Source organism: Limanda limanda, chromosome 7 (genome assembly GCF_963576545.1).
Source record: "Limanda limanda chromosome 7, fLimLim1.1, whole genome shotgun sequence".
NCBI classification, from domain to species: Eukaryota; Metazoa; Chordata; class Actinopteri; order Pleuronectiformes; family Pleuronectidae; genus Limanda; species Limanda limanda.
Genome location: NC_083642.1, coordinates 2,887,036 through 2,909,407, shown reverse-complemented (window position 1 = coordinate 2,909,407; position 22,372 = coordinate 2,887,036). Strand labels below are relative to the sequence as shown.

Genomic DNA, 22,372 nt, shown 5'->3' with positions numbered 1-22,372 from the left:
AATAAACTTGCTTAATTTTAACTTGAGAACGACGACTCCTGCCTTTGATTTCCACCCGCAACAGGACTGAAGCAGTAAGTTTCATATATTTGGGCCGATTGAGTCTCAAAAATTATAACGTGGCTTTTTCAACCTAGAAAAACCTAAACTATGAATCGTGGACATTGATCTCGATGCTACTTTGGTCATGAAGATGTTTTTAAAGACTTATTTACTTTGCTATAAGGCAACGTCATCTCAAGTAACAAATTAAAATGAATTTAAAGTGATTATTTGTTAGATAGAAATCCTGCAGAATGACTCCAGCCTCTGTGTTGACAGATCTTGTTTTTTGACTCGACCAATGCAACTTTGAAAGTGTGTGTGTTTGTGTGTGTGATTGGATGTCAGATGATATTGCACTTTCTTTATTTTGCTGTTTTGCTGTAAATATTTCTGCACTTTTTATGTATAGTTAATAATGTCAATATTTTACAAAGTTCCTACATTTGTCTTCCTGACGATTGTTACTATTCTAAATTGGTGTTTTTCATTTCCTTAATGAAATCACACATTAAAGTTTGAAATGCCTTTTTCCAAACGTTTCCCTTCCTTCTTCCTCCTGTAATGAGCTGATTCATTATAACAATGAAACCAAATTTAAAACTAGTAATACTATTTTTATTAAAGAGCTTGTGAGACCTGACAAATGCTGGACATGAAGTCTAACTGATGTCAGTAATAGTTTATATTACATAAATGTCACCCCCCCCCCCCCCTGATTTTCTTGTGTTGTTCTCACATTGGCTTTAACATCTGACCTCACATTGGGCAAGGCAGCTTTATTTATGAAGCACCTTCCACAGAGTTAATGTGCTGCACAGGGACATTAAAAACAACATAAGCACAAAGTTAAAAGAATTTTACGTTTAATAATTTTTTAACCGCCTGTTGTCTGCTAACAGCCTGGTAGTAAAACAGGTCTAACCATCATTGCATCACTTCCTTTGTGTGGGTCAGGCCCTGCTTCTGGCAACAGCACCGTGACATTAACATAGTTTCCTGGATATAAGTACGTGCAGGAACTTGAATGAAGTGTGCCGAGCCCTGAGATGTGGAACCAAAAGAGACGATCACATTCACGAGGAGGAAGAACTGCAGCTCAGAAGAACATGAACGATACCTCTGTCAACTTTGATTTCCCCGGCAAATTCCTGCCTCCTGTTTTAATCTTGGTCTTCATCGTCGGCCTGGTTGCTAACGCATGGGGGTTGAAGTCTTTGTGGCAGAACTGGAAGAAACTGGGAAGCGTCAACGTGTTTGTTCTCAACCTGGGACTTGCAGATATTTTGTATCTGCTCACTTTGCCTTTTCTGGTGGATTACTACTTCAGGGACAGAGAGTGGATCTTTGGAGCTACATTCTGCAAGATAACGAGATTCTGCTTCAACGTGAACCTCTACGGCAGCATCGGATTCCTTACGTGCATCAGCGTGTACAGGTACCTGGCTATTGTTCACCCGATGAGAGTGTTGGGAAGAATCACTGTAACTCATTCTATGAAAATCTCAGTCCTCGTGTGGCTGCTGGTGGCTGCCCAGAGTCTTCCAGACGTGTTCTACATCAAGACATTTGGAAACCAAACTGAGAAATGCTACGACACCACACACGACACATCTGTGGAGGATTACCTGAACTACAGCCTGGGGAGGACCCTGACTGGGTTTTGTATCCCACTCCTCATCACGCTGGGCTGCTACGGACATATGATTATCACACTTTGCTCCAAAAACAACGTCGACAAGGATCTGAAGCAAAGGAGCCTGAGGTTGATGTTCATTTTGATCCTTCTCTTCTCTGTGTGTTACATCCCCTATCACCTGTTCAAGAACCTGAATCTCTGGTCAAGAGTTCTGAGCAAACACGAGAACTATCACACATGGTCCAACAGAGTTTACGTCGGCCATCAGATAAGTCGTGGGCTGGTGTGTCTGAACAGCGCCCTCAACCCACTGGTTTACCTCACTGCACGTAAATACTCCGGCTCAGCTTTGACAGCTGCTCGTCAACTCATCATGCGCCCGTTCATCTCCACGGTTTCTACGGTGTGAATGAAAATCAACAATTGCATCATCAGGAGCTGGGTCGGAGGCGATTGTGACGTGGCGTCGAGGTCGGAAGAGTCGAGAGCTAAAGCAGCTTAAATATGAGCTTCAACAGCTGATGCACTGGACTGTGACTGAGCTCGACTCCATCACTCCCCAGATCTAACGCTGCGTCATTTTATAAAACAGCTGCAAAAAGTCTATAACCCACAAAGTAGAAGTTAAAGGTTCTAAGTGGGTTTTTGAGATAGTTTTGAAAGAGTTGCACTGATACAAAGCTTCTCAGAGGGAAATGCAACCTTTAACTAAAGGGGCCCGATCATGAATTCTGAGTGTCCGATTGAGTCTCAATAATTTTTTTCAACCTAGAAAAACCTAAACTATGAATCGAGGACATTGATCTGGATGCTACTTTGGTCATGAAGATTCTTTTAAAGACGTATTTACTTGCTATAAGGCGACGTCGTCTCAAGTAACAAATTAAAATGAATTAAAAATTAGTATTTGTTAGATAGAAATCCTGCAGAATGACCTCAGCCTCTGTGTTGACAGATCTTGTTGTCTGACTCGGCCAATGTAACTGTGTGTGTGTGTGTGTGTGTGTGCACGTTGATATTGCACTTTCCTTCTTTCTTTTACTGTTTTGCTGTAAATATTTCTGCACTTTTTATGTATAGTTAATAATGTCAATATTTTACAAAGGTCCTACATTTGTCTTCCTGATGATTGTTACTATTCTTAAATTATTTTTTCATTTCCCTAATGAAGTCACACATTAAAGTTTGAAATGCCTTTTTCCAAGCATTTCACTTCCTTCTTCCTCCTGTAATGAGATGATTCCATATGTCATAGTTTATATTAGATAACCCCCCCACCCTCCCAGCTTCTCTTGTGTTGTTCTCACATTGGCTTTAACATCTGACCTCACATGGAGCAAGGTAGCTTTATTTAAGAAGCCCCTTCCAGAGAGTTAATGTGCTGCACAGGGATATTAAAAACAACATGGGCAAAAAGTTAAAAGAATTAAAAATAGGAAAGCACATGTTTTGGAAAGTTCCACTGATCAGTGTGTAGGGTTGTGGAAATCCCCTGACCAGGTGTCTCACTGCTGTGACCTTGGCTAACAGGGAGTTTGCTACAGCCGACGGACACAGCAGATAGACACCGAGGAGGATTTCATATCTTTTTTCTTATTACGTTTTATGAAGGACCTCTTTGTATTAGTTCTGGCATGTCTTTTTTTTCATATTATGTGTTGTGTAATGCCTCTTTGTATAAGTTCTGGCTTTTGTGAACTTGCGGCCAGTTGTTCCCTTTTGTGCACCCGTGCTTGTTGTGTAAACTCTGCAGAGCTCATTATTATAAAGACTCAATGGCAACTCCAGTCTGAGAATTTCATTATTTCAAATCTCAAGATGAATGTCCATCACAAACTTGGCGTCACAAATAGGATCCCTTGAAAGATTGTCTGGACCCTAGAAGTGTTTTGTGGTTGGCCACCCTGTAGAGACATTTTTATTTTTTTTCTGCTTCTACCTCTAACATTTAAGAGACGAGAGGACCGAAGTGACTGGGGTTCTGGATCTTCTTCACAGGGATCCAAAGATCTCTCTTTGGTCATCTTAAATCTGATGAGATGATGAAATTTAGATTTTTACGACTGTTAAGATAATTTCTCAAATACGAAATCAAACATAAGAAATAATACATTTAAAGGGTTTATTTGGAACGGGTGTATTAGTTATTATCTCTGGATCATTGTGGATTATTAATGTTAATCTGAATGAACCTCATGGCAATCATCCTAGTTGAAGGCATTTTTCCTGTTTTGCCGGAGAAATAAACAAGGATTCGTGGAGACGTCCACGTCTTAAATTGAGTGTTCAAGGGAAATTGTAGATGTGCACGATTTCATCCACTTAATTGAACCCAGAAAGTCAAAGTGGTGGCTTCATGGTTGCAAGAGTGAGGACGGGATAGTGTGACATTTTCTTCCAATATGGTCCAGCGACTTTGCTTTTCCTCATAACAGGTCATTCAGTGTCGAAAAAAATTTAACTTTCAAGAGAAAAACTCCTCGAGACATAGGAAGAATTAAAAAGTAAAAAAAAAAATGTAATAAAAAAGAGACAGAAAGAAAAATAGGTAAATAAATAAATTAAGGGATAAATTAAGAAACTAACAGTAACCAAGTAATTGCAAGAGGAAATTACTATTGACTATTATATAGGGGGTAACGCATTATTTTTATGATGTTTATATTACTAAGATTCCTATTTGCTCCTTATGATAGCGTTTTGGAGATCTATTGAAGACTTAGGGTAACTAATACTTAAAATAAAAAATTTCTTCACATAGGTAAATGGAAAAATGAAAGATTTGGATAATGGAACTGAACTGAGTAGTCCTTATATGAACTTCATGCGAAGGAACTATGGTGACACAGCAACTAAGTCTGATAATATTGAAAAGAAAGTTGAAAAGAATGTTGAAAGTAATCATATAGATCTCTGTATTCTCCTTTTGAAAGGGTGTGGCTTCATCTTCTCAACGCCTGCCTTTCTCCTCACCAACAACAAACCCCTCCTCCACAAGATATGCAGAGACCAGACTCCACCAATCAACAATCAGGCCCATCTCAGACGCCACCCACCGCTCTCCCAGTCTATAGAGACGGGCAGTGGGCGGACTGAGTGATGACGCCACCTCTTCCTCATCTTTAGGCCACACAAAAACCATGAGAAACCGTGGGAGATTTCCTCACACATTAGACTGTTCTGTTTGAACAACACAGCGGCATGATGCAGGCTGAGTCTACCCTGTCAAGGTCAAACCAGACAAGACCAGACTGAGAGCAGAGCCGACTTCACCGTACCAGGAAGAGAGGGGCGTGGACATGGCCATGGGCAAAGAACTGCCCCAGCGGCGATAGGATATAAGGATCTTTGTATAAGTTCTGGCTTTTGTGAACTTGCAGCCAGTTGTTCCATTTTGAGCACCTGTGCTTGTTGTGTAAACTCTGCAGAGCTTATATTATAAAGACTCAGTGGCAACTCCAGTCTGAGAATTTCATTATTTCAAATCTCAAGATGAATTTCCATCACACACAGTTTAAAGCAAAGTTTAATTTATACAATATTAACAGGTAAAATAAATAAATAGGATAAATCTGTTTAAAAATGTTTTTTTTGAGTCCATCTTTTTATCACCTGCTGTCTGTTACCAGCCTGTAAAACAGGTCTAACCATCACTGCACCACTTCCTCTGTGGGTCAGTCCCTACTTCTTGCACCAGCAACAGGTTGACGTAGCTTCCTGAATCAAAGTACGTGCAGGAACTTGATTGAAGTGTGCCGAGACCTGAGATGTGAAACCAGAAGAGACGATCACATTCACGAGGAGGAAGAACTGCAGCTCAGAAGAACATGAATAATACATTTTGTATTCTTGACAGCTTTGATTTCACCCGCAGATTCCTGCCTCCTGTTTTAATCTTGGTCTTCATCGTCGGCCTGGTTGCTAACGCATGGGGGTTGAAGTCTTTGTGGCAGAACTGGAAGAAACTGGGAAGCGTCAACGTGTTTGTTCTCAACCTGGGACTTGCAGATATTTTGTATCTGCTCACGCTGCCTTTTCTGGTGGATTACTACTTCAGGGACAGTGATTGGATCTTCGGAGCTACGTTCTGCAAGATAACGAGATTCTGCTTCAACCTGAACCTCTACGGCAGCATCGGATTCCTTACGTGCATCAGCGTGTACAGGTACCTGGCTATTGTTCACCCCATGAAAGTGTTAGGAAGAATCACTGTCACTCATTCTGTGAGCATCTCAGTCCTCGTGTGGCTGCTGGTGGCTGCCCAGAGTCTTCCAGACATGTTCTACATCAAGACGTCTGGAAACCAAACTGAGAAATGCTACGAGACCACACATCGTGCATCTGTGGAGGATTACCTGAACTACAGCCTGGGGAGGACCCTGACTGGGTTTTGTATCCCACTCCTCATCACGCTGGGCTGCTACGGACATATGATTATCACACTTTGCTCCAAAAACAACGTCGACAAGGATCTGAAGCAAAGGAGCCTGAGGTTGATGTTCATTTTGATCCTTCTCTTCTCTGTGTGTTACATCCCCTATCACCTGTTCAAGAACCTAAATCTCTGGTCAAGAGTTCTGAACAAACACGGGAAATGTCAATGGTGGTCCAACGGAGTTTACGTCGCCCATCAGATCGGTCGTGGGCTGGTGTGTCTGAACAGCGCCCTCAACCCTCTGGTTTACCTCAACGCACGTAAAGACTCCGGCTCAGCTTTGACATCTGCTCGTCAACTCATCATGCGCCCGTTCATCACCACGGTTTCTACGGTGTGAATGAAGATCAACAAGTGCATCATCTGTATTTTACTGGACTGAGCTACCCACTGTAACATATTCCCTTTTTAATCTGTGTTTGACATTGCTGTTAAAAAATAAAATTTCAGTTCTGACTGTATCTGTTTTATTCTTGTGGAGGTTTGCGGAGAGTTGGCAGCACGTGTTGCGGTTGCAGATGTGCTCTAGTTTTAAAAAAGGGGAAGTTGACTGAATGTGTTTGTACAGGATGTAGATTGTAGATGAGTTTCACATAAAAAAAAACTATTTTTGCTTGAACATCAAAGCCGTGCACTGTATTTAGGTCAGGACGCATTTGATTTGTTTAGATTCTAAAAGGACAACTGCAGATTCAAGTGTCAGTATTTACACTCAAATTTGGTCCATCAAACATTTCCATTTCCAAATTTAATGATTTGTTTTAGCGTGTGAAATGGTCATAATTTAGATTAAGTCTGGTTCGAGGAAATAAAAAACATTCTCCTGGTGGATTTGACACCTTTCAAAAACCCCACTGATGATTTCTCGAAAGTCGACTAGGTGAAAGGTGGAAACAGAAACTCTGAGATCATTTCTCTTAGTTTCTCTGTGGGGGTGTTTGGGTTTTTTTCTATTTGTGTTTCCTCATTCAACTCGACCACATGTACTACATATAATCGTGTGTGGGCGACACATTACACATCGCATGCAAAGGTTTGACCCTGTTCCTCTTTCAGTTCATTTAGAGTTGGTGAAGGAAAACCACCTAGCTGGCCTCTGCCACCAGAGGGCGACTCTTACCTTCCAAAATACACGTGTGGAAGCATCTTCATCACTCGAATTTCTGCTCTAACATGACATGAATTCTGCACCTGTAGTTTTTATATGATGAAACTGTCCCGACACGAGGAGCCTCAAACAAACTTAAGCAATTAGTCAAGATTTGTGTCCTCGGACAAGGGCGTTACGTTTTCACCCTCCGCTGTTTGTTGCAAAATCTACAGAAGTGATTTCCATAAAACTTGGCAGAAGGATGAGCCATTAACGAGGAGATGATTCATCCTGTTGAGGATCTGGATGAGGAGGCAGAACAAGGAACTTTTCATCACTTTCTTTAACCCTGCGAGGTGGGATGTGTGTTTTCTTTTTTACATTTTCACCATTATCAAAGAGAGTCATTCGTGGGTCGTGTAACTCTGACCCAGTTTCTAACACGTAGATCAGAGGAAGGATTCTGTCGTCTGCCTCCTTAGAATCAAATATAATGAAGTGAATGTCAAAAGGCCGAGTGTTGAGATAAGACACTCAGAAGAAAGAAGGTTCATTTGTTTCTGTTTATGTGAGTGTAAGTAACGAGGAGGTGGAACAAAGGAGACGTCTTCTGCTCGTGTAATGTTTGACTGCACAGGCACATTCCTACATGCACCAGTTCTCATACACCAGCCAATCTGCAGCAGAGGAATTTGTCCAAACCTGTGCTCAGGAGACAGAATGAGTAATATCTCTTGTTCTGTTGAAATCATAGTAGCTGTGGTCGGTCTGGCAGCTGAAGGAAGGAGTTTGAAGTCAGGCCGGAGACAAATTGTGCAAGATAACGATATTCTGATTGAGCAAAGACACACAAGCATCAGAGAAATCATGCAAACAGCTCTGAGGGTTAAAGCAGCTTTATTTTGAGAGAGAAAAACCTGAAGATACTGGCTCAGAGAACTGGGTGAACTCATAACTACAGTTAGTGTGACTGCTCAGATATAAACCACAGAGGAAACCAATAAACTGCACCGTGTTGGTTTCTTCTCTCCTCGGTGACGGCTCATTTTATCAGCAGAAATGGTAGTTGGGCACCGGACAGGACAACAAAACTCACTATCACAAGACAAAACTCAGGACATTTGCAATTGATAGACATAATTAAATTCAAATTAAATAATAAATCAAGCAAACGGATGACTAAGCAACTTCTACAGAAACGACAATCTAAAACCAAAGTCTGAACCATCACAGGTGAACGACATTCTCCCGTCTGGCACCACAAACTATCAAGCCTCCACGCCGGCAATAGCCAGAGGCCGGAGGTATATGTTTTCAGGTTGTCCGTCCCATTCTTCCCATTTGTCCCATTCGTCCCATTCGTCCCATTCGTCCCATTCCCATGAACGAGAAGGAATTATTCTTGGATTCACGGTTGAACTCATTCGATTTTGGTGGTTATAGGTCTAAGGGTCAAGGTGACCTCACAAAACAAACCCCTCCTCTATTCCCTCTTGGACTTGGATGAGGACGTCTTGGTCCATATGAAGCGTCTGATGAGACATCTACAGGAAACCCAGACCGATGCAGTGACCATCAGGACGAACGCCGCCAACACTGCCATCACATCTACACAATAGTAGGAATACCAAGGCAGCTTGTAAGACTCTGTGCGCAGGTGAGCGGCCCCCCCGTGCCTCATGACGAACTCCATCCAGAAGACGGCGCTGTCTAAGGGCTTCATCGGTTTGTCGCGGTGGAGCTGGGACAGTTTGACCATGTTCTGTTTGTACGGCTGCTCCGGGTCCAGGATGTTCCTCAGGGTACTCGTCAGAGACTCCACATCCATCGTCGTCACCTCAACGATCTCAGCGACCCCCCGTGCCCTCAGACGCACCATGTTGTCGTACTGGTCGAAGATGAGGGGGATGCCCAGGATGGGGACGCCTTGGTAGATGGCCTCGTAGATACCGTTGGTGCCGCCGTGCGTGACGAACACTTTGGTCTTAGCGTGACCTAATATGTCGTTTTGAGGCAGCCACTGCACCAGCATGGTGTTGTTCCCCAGGGTCACCGGCCTCTTCCCGGTGTGTCTCCACACCACTTTCTGCGGGAGGTTGGCGAACGCTGAGGCGATGATCTCCGATATCTCGGGGCCGAGGTCGTTCAGCAGGGTCCCCAGGGTCATGACCACCACCCCGTGTTCACCCGAGCTCTGCACGAATTCTTCCAAATCCGTGGGAAGAGGCTTGGGAGCTTTTCCCTGGAAGCCGCCGATGTAGACCACGTTGGGCATGGTGGGCCGGGGGAACTCGAACGTGAAGTCCACTCGCATGAGCCACATATCTGCTCCCTGGATGAGAGACATGACGTTGACGTCTTTTCCGAAATATTTATCGCACACGGCCTGGTAAGGTGGATTCGAGACGTAGTGGTACATGTACACCAGTATGCTGTGATAGATTATATTCTGGGTTCTTTGAAAAAGGTCCATCGAGTCTGAGCTGTGAGTAAACAACTGGGGGACGTAGGACAAAGGAGAAGGAGCGACGGCAAAGTGAGCCTCGCCATTGAAAAGCCAGCGCACGTTCAAAACCAGGGGAAGCTGGAGGTGATGTGCCACCAGCACGCCGGCGGGAAACGCCGGGTCCGTCAGACAGAGGTCGTAACCAGTTTCCTTCAGTTCCTGCATCAGCGTCTTATTCTCGAAGATGCTGACGACCAGATTGGCCACAGTGTGCTGGTTCTCCCCGATCATTTCGAAAAGGTTCCTGTAAAACTCCACGAACGCCCACGGAGAGCCCTGCTGCCGGCGGATGTCGAGCGACCTCTTCAGGAAGGAGGTCATGAAGGACTGGCTCTCCAGGTTCTGGGCCTGCTCCTGGTGGACGGTGATGGAGCTGTAGTGGGGGGAGAGCTCGGCGACGTACCAGCTGGTGGTGGAGCGCAGCACAGTGATTTGATGGCCCTGAGAATGCAGCGCCTCCACCAGGATTTTCATGTTCAGCCAGTGGCTCCCGTCCACGGGGTACACCAGCACTTTGCCGCCATCACAGCAGGAGGCCAGAGTCGCCGAAAACAGTAAGAAGAACGCCAGAGCTCGATGTGACTCCATCACTGCAGAAGAAAGACAGAACCCGATCAGGAAACATCTGCAGCTCATACATGCAACAGAAAGAATCTGCACATTATCTCCATTATGATTTAATGAGCGAGAGAAAATCAACACAACTACAGCTCCTGTTACAGGATTTAATTCCCACTGACAAGTCACAGCTCAATCTTCTGATTAAGAACAGAGACGCCATGTTAAATACCCACAATCCATTCTGATACAGAATATATATAAAATCTAAAAATATATTGTAGGTTATTAAACTTAGACATATCTGTGTCACCGAAAATATTATTTAATATGAGCAAGTTTCGAGTGATATAATGGAAAAGTAGCCAACTTTGTCTTTAATTCCCATTAAAAAAAACATATAAATATATATATATATATATAGAGAGAGAGAGAGTTATTGACAGTGTAGAGGTTGGCAAAATTCACACTTATGCAACATTCATGAAGACAACATTTGTGTTAAAGAAAAACATTTGTTATAAACATATTAAAATTAAAAACACACAAACTAACTAAGTGTACTTAATATAAACATGTGCATGTGAGTATAACATGTATGTGTTAAGTTTGGGGAGATGTTTGTGTCAGAGGTCAGAGAAAGTATTAAAAGAAGAACTAACATTAGATTTCAAACTTAATTCCAAAATATCACAACACAAATCATCCTTAAAAGACACTGCATGAATAGAATGAAACAGTCCAGTGCATGAACCAGTGTAAGTAGCCGAGTTGTGTTACCAGTTCATGAAAAGCAGTCTGCTCCAGGCAGGTCTGCTCAGAGGTCAGAAGAGAAGAAAAGGTCTCCCTGGTCGGGGGGGCACGAGAGACACTCAGGTCTCCTCCAGTGTGAGTAGAGAGAGAGAGAGAGAGAGAGACAACCACGTCTTCCCCCGGAGAAGTAAGTGGAAAAGAGAAGGAAGAGAGGGGGAGCTGGGCTTTTATCGGCCTGGTGACCTCAAGGTCATGGGGCACAAAGTGACCAATAGTGGTTGAAAGTTGTGTCCAGGGGCAGGATTAACACCAAGATGTGAAGAGGAAGCTCCCTGGGGGGGGAGGGGGCTGAGCTCTGGAATCTGTCCTTTGTCTCCAGATCACAGAAGACATGAGGCTTTGTTTTCTCTAAATGTGACTGGTCAACTACTTGTTGCTCTTTGAACAGAGTCTCAACGTCACAGTTAAGTAATCTCCAGTCAAAGTCCTTGTGCTAATGACACTTATTATTATAAGTAATATCTGCAAATACTCATGTTAGCAGAATCATCTGGAGACTGAAATGTTTTATGAGACAAACCCTGTGGGGGATTTTCTGCCTGATTAATCATCATTGCAATATTTATATTTTCCTATATTTTCCTTTATACTATCTTGTAGTATTATTTATATTATGGTCACTTACTTTTAATTATTTTTTCTGTATCATGGTCACTACTGTTGCAATATTACTCATAATACTTTTGTTTTCAATACAATAACACTTACATCACTCCACTTTCTCCCCAGTACCTGCTTTTGCACAGTGTCTGTTTTGCAGGTTGTTTTTGTTTTCTGTATATTTTTACTCTCATTATGTGTAGTTTAGTAGTGTATATATTTTGATCTTTCTTTTTTATTGTTGCTTCGGCACTGTTATTTAAATTCTGTTTTTCTCTTTTTTGCTGTAACAAGTGAATTTCCCCGTTGTGTGGATAAATAAAGAAATCTAATCTAATCATGAAAATGGAATAGAGAGCAGCAGCCGTTATGAAACCTCAGCTCACAGGAAAAAAAACATATGTTGCATCTGAGCTGCAGGGGAGGATTTGGTGTGAGGACACAAGTCAAGACAAAGTAAACACAGGGGGTGAAAGCTTGTGGTTTGTGAGGCTGCGTCTTCAGCAGCAGCTTGATGCAGATGCAGAGTGTGAAGCAACACTCCGCCTCCGACCCGTTTGTAGAAAGAAAACTCTGCTCTGATGAACCATCTGCACATTCAACTAAACCACATTGTCCACAGACGCTTTGAAAGCCAGTTTGTGAGTAAAAATCAATTCTTACCTCCGCCCTGTGCAGCCTCACACTGCGACTGGTCGGCTGAACCCGGGAGACTCCAGTGTTTGACCTGATCCTGCTGCAGCACTGTTCAAAGACAAGTGAATGTATAACCTGAGTCGGGCCGGTTCCTCTGCTGCTGTTCTCTGAAGCTCGGTGCAGAGGCCTCCTCCTGAAAGACCCTCCGCCCAGATTTGTTCCTGGTTTTGCTTCAGCCGGTGAACATCTGGAGCCGATTTCAGCCACTTTGGGGATTTTTTCACGGAAATGATTAAAAGAATTGTGTCGAAGCAGTAACACGTGTGCAACGCTTCAATAATTCATGAGATAAAGGTGGTCTATGTTTTTCTGAATGACCGGTAGGTTTGATAACTCGGCGGATGTAAAGGAATTTGATATTTGTTAGAACAGTCCCCCCCCATCCCCCCCTTTCATAGCCGGGGCCTCAGATGTTTCTGATCTGAACCGTGACAGGAAGAGAAGCTTTCTACTTTCAACAATGCTTTTTCTTGTCTGATATGTGAAATACTGATTCTACCTGAAGGACACACAAGCTTATGAAATTTGTTTTCATCCTTCCTTCAATCTACTGCTCGAGTGTGAGCAGGCTGCAGATGATTTATAGACACAAACCCGCTGACACTGGGTGAACATGGAGAGTCATCCCAGAGAGACCATGCACCCCCCGTGTTTAAATGTGTAGAGTCCTTCTGTTATCATCCATTTGTAACAAAAGGTCTCGTGTGTAAAGTTATTTCAAACCTTTCAGATTTCATGTTGCTGGACTATAACACACAGAGGTTCTGTTATATTTGCTTCTGTTGTTATGCAACAGGTCTGCTGCTTGAGTCTTTTTTTAAACATGGTGAGTCCGTCGGTGTTACAGCCGAGGAAAAGAGGAAAGGTTACGAGAGGAGATTCCTCTTCTTCCGTCTGGAACGCGGCCAAACCGAGGAACTCACAGACTGGACTGGATTTCACAAACCACAGAAACCTCCTGTTTTAGTTACGGAGGTGAATCATCGCTCAGATACAAGTTTATTAGTAGCTTAACTTGTAATTTAATAGTTTGACTCTGTAGTAGATGATTCACGGTGTGTTCACTCTGGAATCTGAGTTCTGATTTACAGCAGCATGATGAGCAGAAGTGTCATCACTTGTTTATTTTAAACACTTCACGAAGTCAAGACCCGCGAGTGGCTGGTACTTTGGATTTGATTTATCCTGTGAATCGTCCAGCTGGAGAATTTAAACCACCGCGACGATTCAGCACTTGACTGTGAGAATAAATAAAGTTGTTCATCATCATTTCATTGTTTCATGCTCTCTCCCTCTCTCTCTCTCTTTGTGGAGGAGTGTGCAGCCGGCCTGCAGGATGAGTGATTGGTGAGTGCTGGTGTAAATGTGGCCACGGCCTCCTCATGCAACCCTGAGCAACAACAAAGTGCTCCTCAGCGACCTTTGCACTTGTCGTGCTGCGCCCTGCGAGTGCGGCTGCTCACTCGCCGTATGTGTGTGTGTGTGGTGAACTCCGGCCCTGGCAAACAGTAAAGGCCAAGCCCAGGGAGCTGCTATCATATGTCCGTGTGCGTGGAAAAGAGACGACTTGCAGGGCCGGGTGGGGGTGGGTTGAGAAGCCTGTGGCATTAAGGGTCTAGTTTCTCTCAGGAGAGCATCAGTCCTGTTCATCCTGGTTTGTGCGGCTGGTTTGTGCGGCTGGTTTGTGCGTCTCTGCTGCCGGCTTCACAGGAGAGTAGCACAGAATGGAACTTCCCCAGCTGGAACACATGAGGCTCCGCAGGTGTAACAGCGCAGGTGAGGATCCTGCAGCGAGCGTGAGACACACAACCTGGAGTAAAGCGTCTATTAACACATCTATGTTCATAGATGTTTTCATCCTGACAGGGAGAGCAACAACATGCTGCTGGTTGTCAGACATGCGTCAAGCAGCAGTGACGTTATGTCCACGTTGAGGGAAATCGCACAAGTTGTCAAACTAATAAGAAAGTGGAAGTTAAGAGAGCGGCTGTTTCTTTGCTTGTTGCTTTGATTGTTTCTTCTCTGTCTCCTGCTCAGTAATAATATGAAATGCTTAGAAGGACAATCACATGAGTCCTCAGCTTGTCTAAAGCTAACACACGTGCACACGTCCACAAACTGAGAGGAAGACGTCCCCTCTGAGAGTCTGCACGCTGTGTAATGTATATCTTTGTAAAGACCATTTTAGACATATACAGAGGGAGGATATTTTTGGAAAGTGAGGACCAGTCCTGACTTTACAATGGGCTGTTTGAGGGTTTGGACTTGGTTTAAGTTAGGGTTGGGTTAGGGTTCAGCATCTAGTTTGGATAGTTAAGGTGAGGGCAAGGGTCTAGGGACTGCATTACCTCGATGAGTGTCCTCCCTACGATAGAAGTACAAACCTGTGGTTGTGTGTCTCAGTGTGTGTTTGTGTGTCTCAGTGTGGTTTGGCAGGACGTGCTGAACTCCTGCCAAAGCAAACATCTGTCAGAACAGCACGTTTAGTACCTTACACTAAAGAGCTTCTTCAGAAACAGGGAAAAAGCCTGTTACTGGTCATCAGCCAAAGAGAAACTGCTTCCTAGACTTTGAATATTAGCCGAAGCTGCATGATGATGTTTCCTGATTGAAACGTCTGGAATCTGATTCCTGGATACAGAGTTTACGTTTTCCAACTCCTCAAGATTCGTATCTCTTGTTGACATGTGATATTTAAGGAGCTTTTTAGTCGACTCAGAGAACTGATGTTTATCTGGACGTAACTTTCTGTTCCCAACGATAACATTTTGTTCACAGAATACATCTGCTTAAATGTTTTACTCTTTTAAATGAGCTTTTGTTTCCTGTTTCTGAGAATGAGAAGATATAATTCTCTGAACTTCACTTACACTTTATTGTCTCTGAAGTTTAATTTGTGTCTGAACACATAATATGATGAAATATATATAAACATACACAGTTTAAAGTGACAACACAAAACCATCCACTGTGTTTAGTCATCAACCCAATCCGGCTACGTGGGGTCAACTATTGAGAGAAGGTGATAAAACCAGAGATAAGAAGATAATTCAGAGATTAGAACTCTTTACTTTAATGACGAGCAGCGTCAGTGAAGTGACCCGACGGCTGATTAACTGAATTCATAACAAACCCAGTCTCTAACGCACAAAACATCTCATTTTAAAAAGTTGGATTAATAACATGCATGAAGAAGAGAGTGAGGGAAACGTAACATTTTGATCAGGCTCATTGTAATCATGTTAATTTCCCCTTTGATTGACCAGGATTGATTCTTACACACTGTGACCTTGATCATATCCTGGATCACTGAATGAATCTCGGCCTGATTGCTTTAACTGAGGCTTTGTTACCTTGATGTCATCAGAAGCTTTGACCTTTGGATTAGAAACAACCTGAACCAGGGGAGGAAGGAACCAAATGTGTGAAGAGAAAGAACGGCTTCAGATGTCAGAGTGGGATTTGCAATAGTAACTTTTGTTTTTTTGTGTAGTTACAAGTTTGTTATCTAGTTTGTTGGTTACGCTTCATTTCATAACATGAGTTCAGGCTCAGTATCCAGAGACACTTGCAGAAAGGGGGCGATAGGGATCGAACTGTCGGCCTAAAGTTGACAACACGCGGATCCACCACACAATAGAACAATGAGAATAATAATAATAATAATAATAATAAACTTTGTTTGTACAGCACTTTTCATACAGGACTTGCTGCACAAAGGGGCTTCACAGCAAAGATTGAAAAATACAATCATGACACTTCACAAGCCGACAGGGATTAAAACCCCAGACCGACTTTTGTTCCGGTGTTTCCACGGACAATATGAGCTCTGTTGTTTTTTAAAACCTGTATCAGTGTTTGATTTTCAAATGTCAGGTTTGAACTGCCCTCTGGTGGTGAGAAAGAATCTTCCTCAGCCTTGATAAACAGACTGGGCTCATCTGAATTCACGGCAGCTTCCCTCAGCTCTTCACTGGTCTCACAGGACTCTGCACATCTGACTCAGAACCAGCAGATGCACAGCTCGCTGGATTGGGAGGATTCCCTGCTGGGTGACATCACCCCAGGGATCTTGGCAGCTGCTCTCCTTTGAGAGGCAGACATGCAGCGAGGCCTCAGGTCCTCCTCCTCCTCCTCCTCCCCCTCTTCCTCCTCCTGCTGCCTACCAAGTACCTCTCCTTTGCTGCAGTCAGCTGACCTGCAGTATGTGGAGTGCAGTGAAGCACACACATCACAGGGCTTCTGTCGCTCCACTCCTCCGGCCGGCCGCTCTGCAGGCCTCATGGCTCTCACCGTTAATGCGTCGGCCGAGCAGCAGACGCTCACCCAGACTCCTCTGCTGAAGATCTGGGTTCCGTGGATGGGCTGCAGCTTGAACCGCAGGAGGGGATGTAAGTGCAGTGACCTGCAGATTAAAAGCCTCTAATCTCTGTTTTCACTGAACTCTGGTTCCCGCAGATTGAAGGTGGTGTTACAGGTCAGAGGTGTGTGAGTTCTGCACTGGGCCCGGACCAGTCCAGTCCAGTCAGGGGACGGACAGTCTGAGACACAGAGGGGTCAGCGGCAGCCAGACAGAATCCAGACCAGGTCCGAGCCGGCTCTCTGTGCTCTGTCTGCCGTGGGCCTTTCAGCATTTTGCTGACGCGGCATATTCCATTCATATTGGAACAGCCTGGAGTCCGACCCTCTCCCCGTCCATGTATACACACACACACGCACGGGTCATCCGGGTACTTTTGTTATCTGGCAAGTGATCCTGCCGTCTGCTCTATAAATGACAGACAAGCAGGAAACACCCGAGTCGTGACTGGGTGAGAAACACAGGTTTGAGATTTGTGTGTAAGTATTAGAGATTCAGATTTATCTCAGAAGAGGCTCCACGTCTCTCTCAGTTCATTATTTTTCACTTTAGATAATTGTGAAGTTGTAGTTGGGGCCTTGTTGTGTGTTGCTGAGCTGAGCTGAACTCCGACGACCTGCAGGGAAGATTCTGACAGTTTCAACACACTTGGAGATTAGGAGCGTTTTGTTTTGTCGACCATATGGCGCCGCACGCCGACTTCCACCTGAGGAGGAGGAGGAGCATCTAGTCGGTAAAACGTTTCTTCTCTCTCCCTCACAGGTGTATCGACTGTTTGCAGATGATTATTTAATTGTCGTGACGTCTTTACGTGTCTTCGTTTTGTGTTCCTCTTGTTGCTCGGACAGCTTTCTGTGTCATGGCACGCTGCCAAAGGCTGGCAGACAGATAAGCCTCAGTGCAGAGGCTCCCTGGTCTGCAGACGTTAGAGCTGCACCACGGAGCTCTTCCATTCTCCCTTAATGAAGATTACCTTGGCAGCAACACACACACACACACACACACACACACACACTCACACACACCCAACACGGCACAGAGTTGTTTACCTCGTTAGCATTGATCAGTCGAACCCAGCCGATGCTCTTCTGTCACTTCAATGTGCAGCAAACGTCGATTCGATGGTGACGGATACAAAAATATTGAGATTTGCAATAACAATAATTTACTTACTCGGGACTTTAAAGCGACACCATGCAAGATTCACGCTCGGCTGTACTGTAGCACCCCCTACAGGTAGGATGCGTACCTAGCTGTCGTAAATACAACATGTGGAGAATGATGAAGAGCTTGTTTCTAATTGGCTGTCTTCTGGCTGCGGCCGTGGTTGTTCTTGTGGTTGTTGTAAAGCAGGTTACCTCAGAGTTACATGGTGCAGGTGCAGGCCTCTAGGGGGCGCTGTGGCAATGACAGAATTGCCATTCTCCCTATTATAAGTTTGTGTGTCAAGAAAATGATTTTTAAGGATGTTAAAAGGTAAAAAAAACGATGCCGTGTTGCTTTAAGACGACAAACGTACGACATCATGTTTTGTTGACCTTATATATCAGTACAACTACCCAGAGTACACACATTAACATTTGTTTCCTGTGTCTGTGTCTGTGTGTTTTCTCTTCTCAGCCTCGGTGCCTCAGTTCTGTAACTCTCCCACGATGATCGTGATGGTGGGACTTCCTGCCAGAGGGAAGACGTACATTTCCAAGAAACTCACCCGCTACCTCAACTGGATCGGAGTTCCTACAAAAAGTCAGCGTTCAAAAAACCATCCTGACGTAAAACGGACAAATAAGAGAACTTCAGACACAGAGCAGATTTAATCTTCTTCTCTCCCGTCAGTGTTCAACGTCGGCCAGTACCGAAGAGAGGCTGTGAAGATCTACAAGAACTTTGAGTTCTTCAAATCGGACAACGAGGAGGCCATGAGGATCCGCAAGTACGGACGACACAGATGCTCTGATGAGTCGCTGAGTTTTAAAGATGTCTTCTGATTTGTCCTCCTGAGTATGTCCTCACATTGTGTCCTCACGAGTGTCACCTCTCCTTCAGGGCCTGTGCAACATCTGCCCTGAAGGACGTCACCGTCTACTTCACCAAGGAACAGGGACAAGTGGCCGTAAGTCAGAGGACAACTGAGACTGTCCCTCCGATCACAAATCAACAATCAGTTATCGTTTGGGAAAAATCTAAGATAAAGTAGGAAAATGATGATGAGAAGAAGGACGAGGATTATCTCAGTTTGGGCCTAAAGAATTCTACAAGAAATCCTGCGTCCTATGAATAAGCAATGGAGAATTTTAAAGACGTGGGAGGGAAAGTTGCATTATGGGAATTTCAGTGTTTTTACAACTTGATCCAATACGGTGATTTAAAGTCGAGATATTCCTTCCTCTAAACTGTGTCTCCTGCAAATCCTCTGACTTTATTAAATCATTTTGGTTGAGATTAAAACTTGATTTCAGACAGGAGACATTTTTCTGGCTGAGGTTCTGAAGCATACGATGCATTTCACCATGTTTCTGCAGAATCGTGTTATTCTAATAGACGAAAACACAGATTTACAAAACAAAAACAATTATTAATTGATAAAAGAGAATTAAAACAATAATACCGTCACAGGTTATTTGTGAATTTGTGTATAATCTGTTTTATTGTCAGGAGTCACAATTGAAAGAGGGCAGAAATCATGATTTATGTCCTAGACAAGCTTTGTTAAATGTTTTAAATACATTAAATTAAACAACAAACTGTATTTTTAATTGCATAACATTGTATTAAAATGTGAAACAACATAACTTGCTGTCTAATTCTGATGCTGAACATTTTGAATGGGCTTTAAATCCAAATATGACCTGGATGTGTTAATAACAGCACCTTTGTCCTGCAGGTGTTTGATGCCACCAACACCACCAGGGAGCGGAGGACCAGCATTCTGTGTTTTGCGAAGGAGAAAGGCTTCAAGGCAAGTACAGGTGTGGAAGTGGCACCGGAAATATATACTTGTTTGTTTTCTTACCAACAGTTACAACTGAAGATTGTTTCCACTTAGTATCTGTCCAAACTGCTCACCTGACTCCCAGCAACTCTACATCTCACTGGTTGAATGAATTCTTGTGCAGGTTTTCTTTGTGGAATCAATCTGTGATGACCCAGAGATCATTGCAGAGAATATCAAGGTAACGCGCACCTTCACATCTTCTGATATGACTTTTTTGGTCATTATCATACAAGAAGTGGGACGTAGTGATTTCAGTTAAACTCTTAAACTTTAACTTTACAGCAAGTAAAGTTCGGGAGTCCAGATTACGTGGATCGTGACGTAGATGAAGCCAAAGAAGACTTCATCCAGCGCATCGAGTGCTACAAAGCCAGCTACATGTCGATAGACGACGAGAAAGACAGGTACTGACCATAATGATTTTATTTCCTATCTGATGAATTCATTTTCTAAAGTTGATTCCATGACTTTGAACAGGAAGCTCTCCTACATCAAGATCTTCGACGTGGGCAGCAGATACCTGGTGAACCGGGTCCAGGACCACATTCAGAGCAGGATCGTCTACTACCTCATGAACATCCACGTCACGCCCAGGTCCATCTTTCTGAGTCGCCACGGAGAGAGTGAGCTCAACCTGCTGGGGCGCATCGGGGGGGACTCGGGCCTCTCGCCCAGAGGACACAAGGTAAAGAAACAAGATAAGAGCGGAGGTTAAAAGGAAACACAACCTCTGTGGCTTCATGTTCATCTCCTCTTCATCTCCTCCAGTACGCCAAGTCCCTGGCAACCTTCATCAGGAGTCAGAACATCAAGGACCTGAAGGTGTGGACGAGCCACATGAAGAGGACCATCCAGACGGCCGAGGCTCTGGGCGTCCAGTACGAACAGTGGAAGGCTCTCAATGAGATCGACGCCGTGAGTTTATAACGTTCTTCAGACGATTCAAGATTCAATATGTTAAAGTTCTTCATTAAAATGTTTTAAAACAACTTCACCTATGTTATAAATTTTAGTGACTTTTGAGCTTACATTCATCCAGGTAGATTTCCCAATCGCGAACCAAAATACAACTGGATCCAACTTCACACATAGATAGATAGAGAGATAGAGAGATAGATAGATAGATAGATAGATAGATAGATAGATAGATAGATAGATAGATAGATAGATAGATAGATAGATAGATAGATAGATAGATAGATAGATAGATAGATAGATAGATAGATAGATAGATAGATAGATAGATAGATAGATAGATAGATAGATAGATAGATAGATAGATAGATAGATAGATAGATAGATAGATAGATAGATAGATAGATAGATAGATAGATAGATAGATAGATAGATAGATAGATAGATAGATAGATAGATAGATAGATAGATAGATAGATAGATAGACAGACAGACTGACAGAAAGACATAGATAGATAGATAGATAGATAGATAGATAGATAGATAGATAGAAAGATAGAAAGATATGATCCCTATTGGCCGAAGTTACACACTAAGTTTAAGACTAGTTTTATATTTCTACGTGATCTTTTCATCGTGACTTTTCCTCATCAAGGGCGTTTGTGAGGAGCTCACCTACGAGGAGATCCAGGAGAATTTCCCGGAGGAGTTTGCCCTGAGAGACCAGGACAAGTATCGGTACCGTTACCCTAAGGGTGAAGTGAGTGGCAGAGTCTGGCTGATGAAGTCTTAACAACCTGAGGTTCTGGACTGTTTAATCATTTTGTCTCTGCTCCAGTCCTACGAGGACATCGTCCATCGTCTGGAGCCGGTCATCATGGAGCTGGAGCGGCAGGAGAACGTCCTGGTCGTCTGTCACCAGGCGATCATGCGCTGCCTGTTGGCTTACCTCCTAGACAAACCTGCAGGTACAGAGAACCCGACTTCTACGTTTCACACCGTGTGACGTTTAACTTTAACCCCCCCTAACCGTCTTCTTTCCCTCCCTGTGAAGATGGGCTGCCTTACCTGAGATGTCCCCTTCACACGGTGCTCAAACTCACACCCATAGCCTACGGTAGGTGGTGGCCTGTTGAGTGTGTGGCCGCTCCGCTCACTGTGAATCTCTCCCTGACCGTCTGGTTCCTCTCTTCCATCGCAGGGTGCAAGGTTGAGTCTTTCTTCCTCAACATCGAAGCCGTGAACACACACAGAGAGAGGCCAGTGGTACGTTTCCTCAAGTCATTCAGATTCTTAGATTCTCAAACATACTGGTCTGTGGTGTTTACATATTCCCGCCGATAAACAGATAAACAGACAAACAAACTAAAAACAGGGTGAGACCACACACACCTGTCATATTCTACACCGTTGTTCGATTCCGCACTTTGTCTTCACCACTAAACTTTAAGAGACGTCACTGGATACGTTTGCAAATTCGTGTTTTGTTAGATTTTTTACGTTGGCATGTCACAGATGCAGATTAAGATATTGTTCAACTTGATGAAGGAAAATTCTCATGTCCTGTAATTACCCCATGTGGCCCCAGGGGGCGCTGTTCAGCACCAGCTCCATAGTCTGGGATTGAATGACCCCTCAGTGGTTTTTGTATCTGTCTTTGCAGAACGTGGACACCAGCAGAGACCCAGAGGAAGCTCTGCAGACGGTTCCCGATCACATATAG

General features: G+C 43.8%; 4 protein-coding genes across 4 annotated transcripts; 3 read left to right on the top strand and 1 right to left on the bottom strand.

Annotated features, from left to right (window-relative positions):
* The first annotated feature begins 1,151 nt into the window (after nucleotides 1-1,151).
* Nucleotides 1,152-2,090, top strand: LOC133004601 (P2Y purinoceptor 1-like). Its single transcript, XM_061074075.1, has one exon. It carries the CDS (start codon nucleotides 1,152-1,154, stop codon nucleotides 2,088-2,090), a length of 939 nt encoding a protein of 312 aa, XP_060930058.1.
* A 3,400-nt stretch (nucleotides 2,091-5,490) lies between these two features.
* Nucleotides 5,491-6,524, top strand: LOC133005124 (P2Y purinoceptor 1-like). Its single transcript, XM_061074708.1, has one exon. The coding sequence runs from the start codon at nucleotides 5,509-5,511 to the stop codon at nucleotides 6,454-6,456; it is 948 nt and encodes a 315-aa protein (XP_060930691.1). The 5' UTR covers nucleotides 5,491-5,508; the 3' UTR covers nucleotides 6,457-6,524.
* Nucleotides 6,525-8,086: 1,562 nt separating this feature from the next.
* On the bottom strand, nucleotides 8,087-12,414 carry LOC133005114 (UDP-glucuronosyltransferase 2C1-like). Its single transcript, XM_061074694.1, has 2 exons — nucleotides 12,347-12,414; nucleotides 8,087-10,302 (listed from the first exon to the last, which is right to left on the bottom strand). The coding sequence occupies exon 2, from the start codon at nucleotides 10,298-10,300 to the stop codon at nucleotides 8,690-8,692; it is 1,611 nt and encodes a 536-aa protein (XP_060930677.1). The 5' UTR covers nucleotides 10,301-10,302; nucleotides 12,347-12,414; the 3' UTR covers nucleotides 8,087-8,689.
* A 1,689-nt stretch (nucleotides 12,415-14,103) lies between these two features.
* On the top strand, nucleotides 14,104-22,372 carry pfkfb1 (6-phosphofructo-2-kinase/fructose-2,6-biphosphatase 1). Its single transcript, XM_061074698.1, has 14 exons — nucleotides 14,104-14,155; nucleotides 18,360-18,485; nucleotides 18,576-18,672; nucleotides 18,786-18,852; nucleotides 19,624-19,698; nucleotides 19,856-19,912; nucleotides 20,017-20,138; nucleotides 20,212-20,419; nucleotides 20,503-20,649; nucleotides 21,305-21,409; nucleotides 21,488-21,617; nucleotides 21,704-21,766; nucleotides 21,851-21,915; nucleotides 22,313-22,372. The coding sequence occupies exons 1-14, from the start codon at nucleotides 14,104-14,106 to the stop codon at nucleotides 22,370-22,372; spliced, it is 1,374 nt and encodes a 457-aa protein (XP_060930681.1).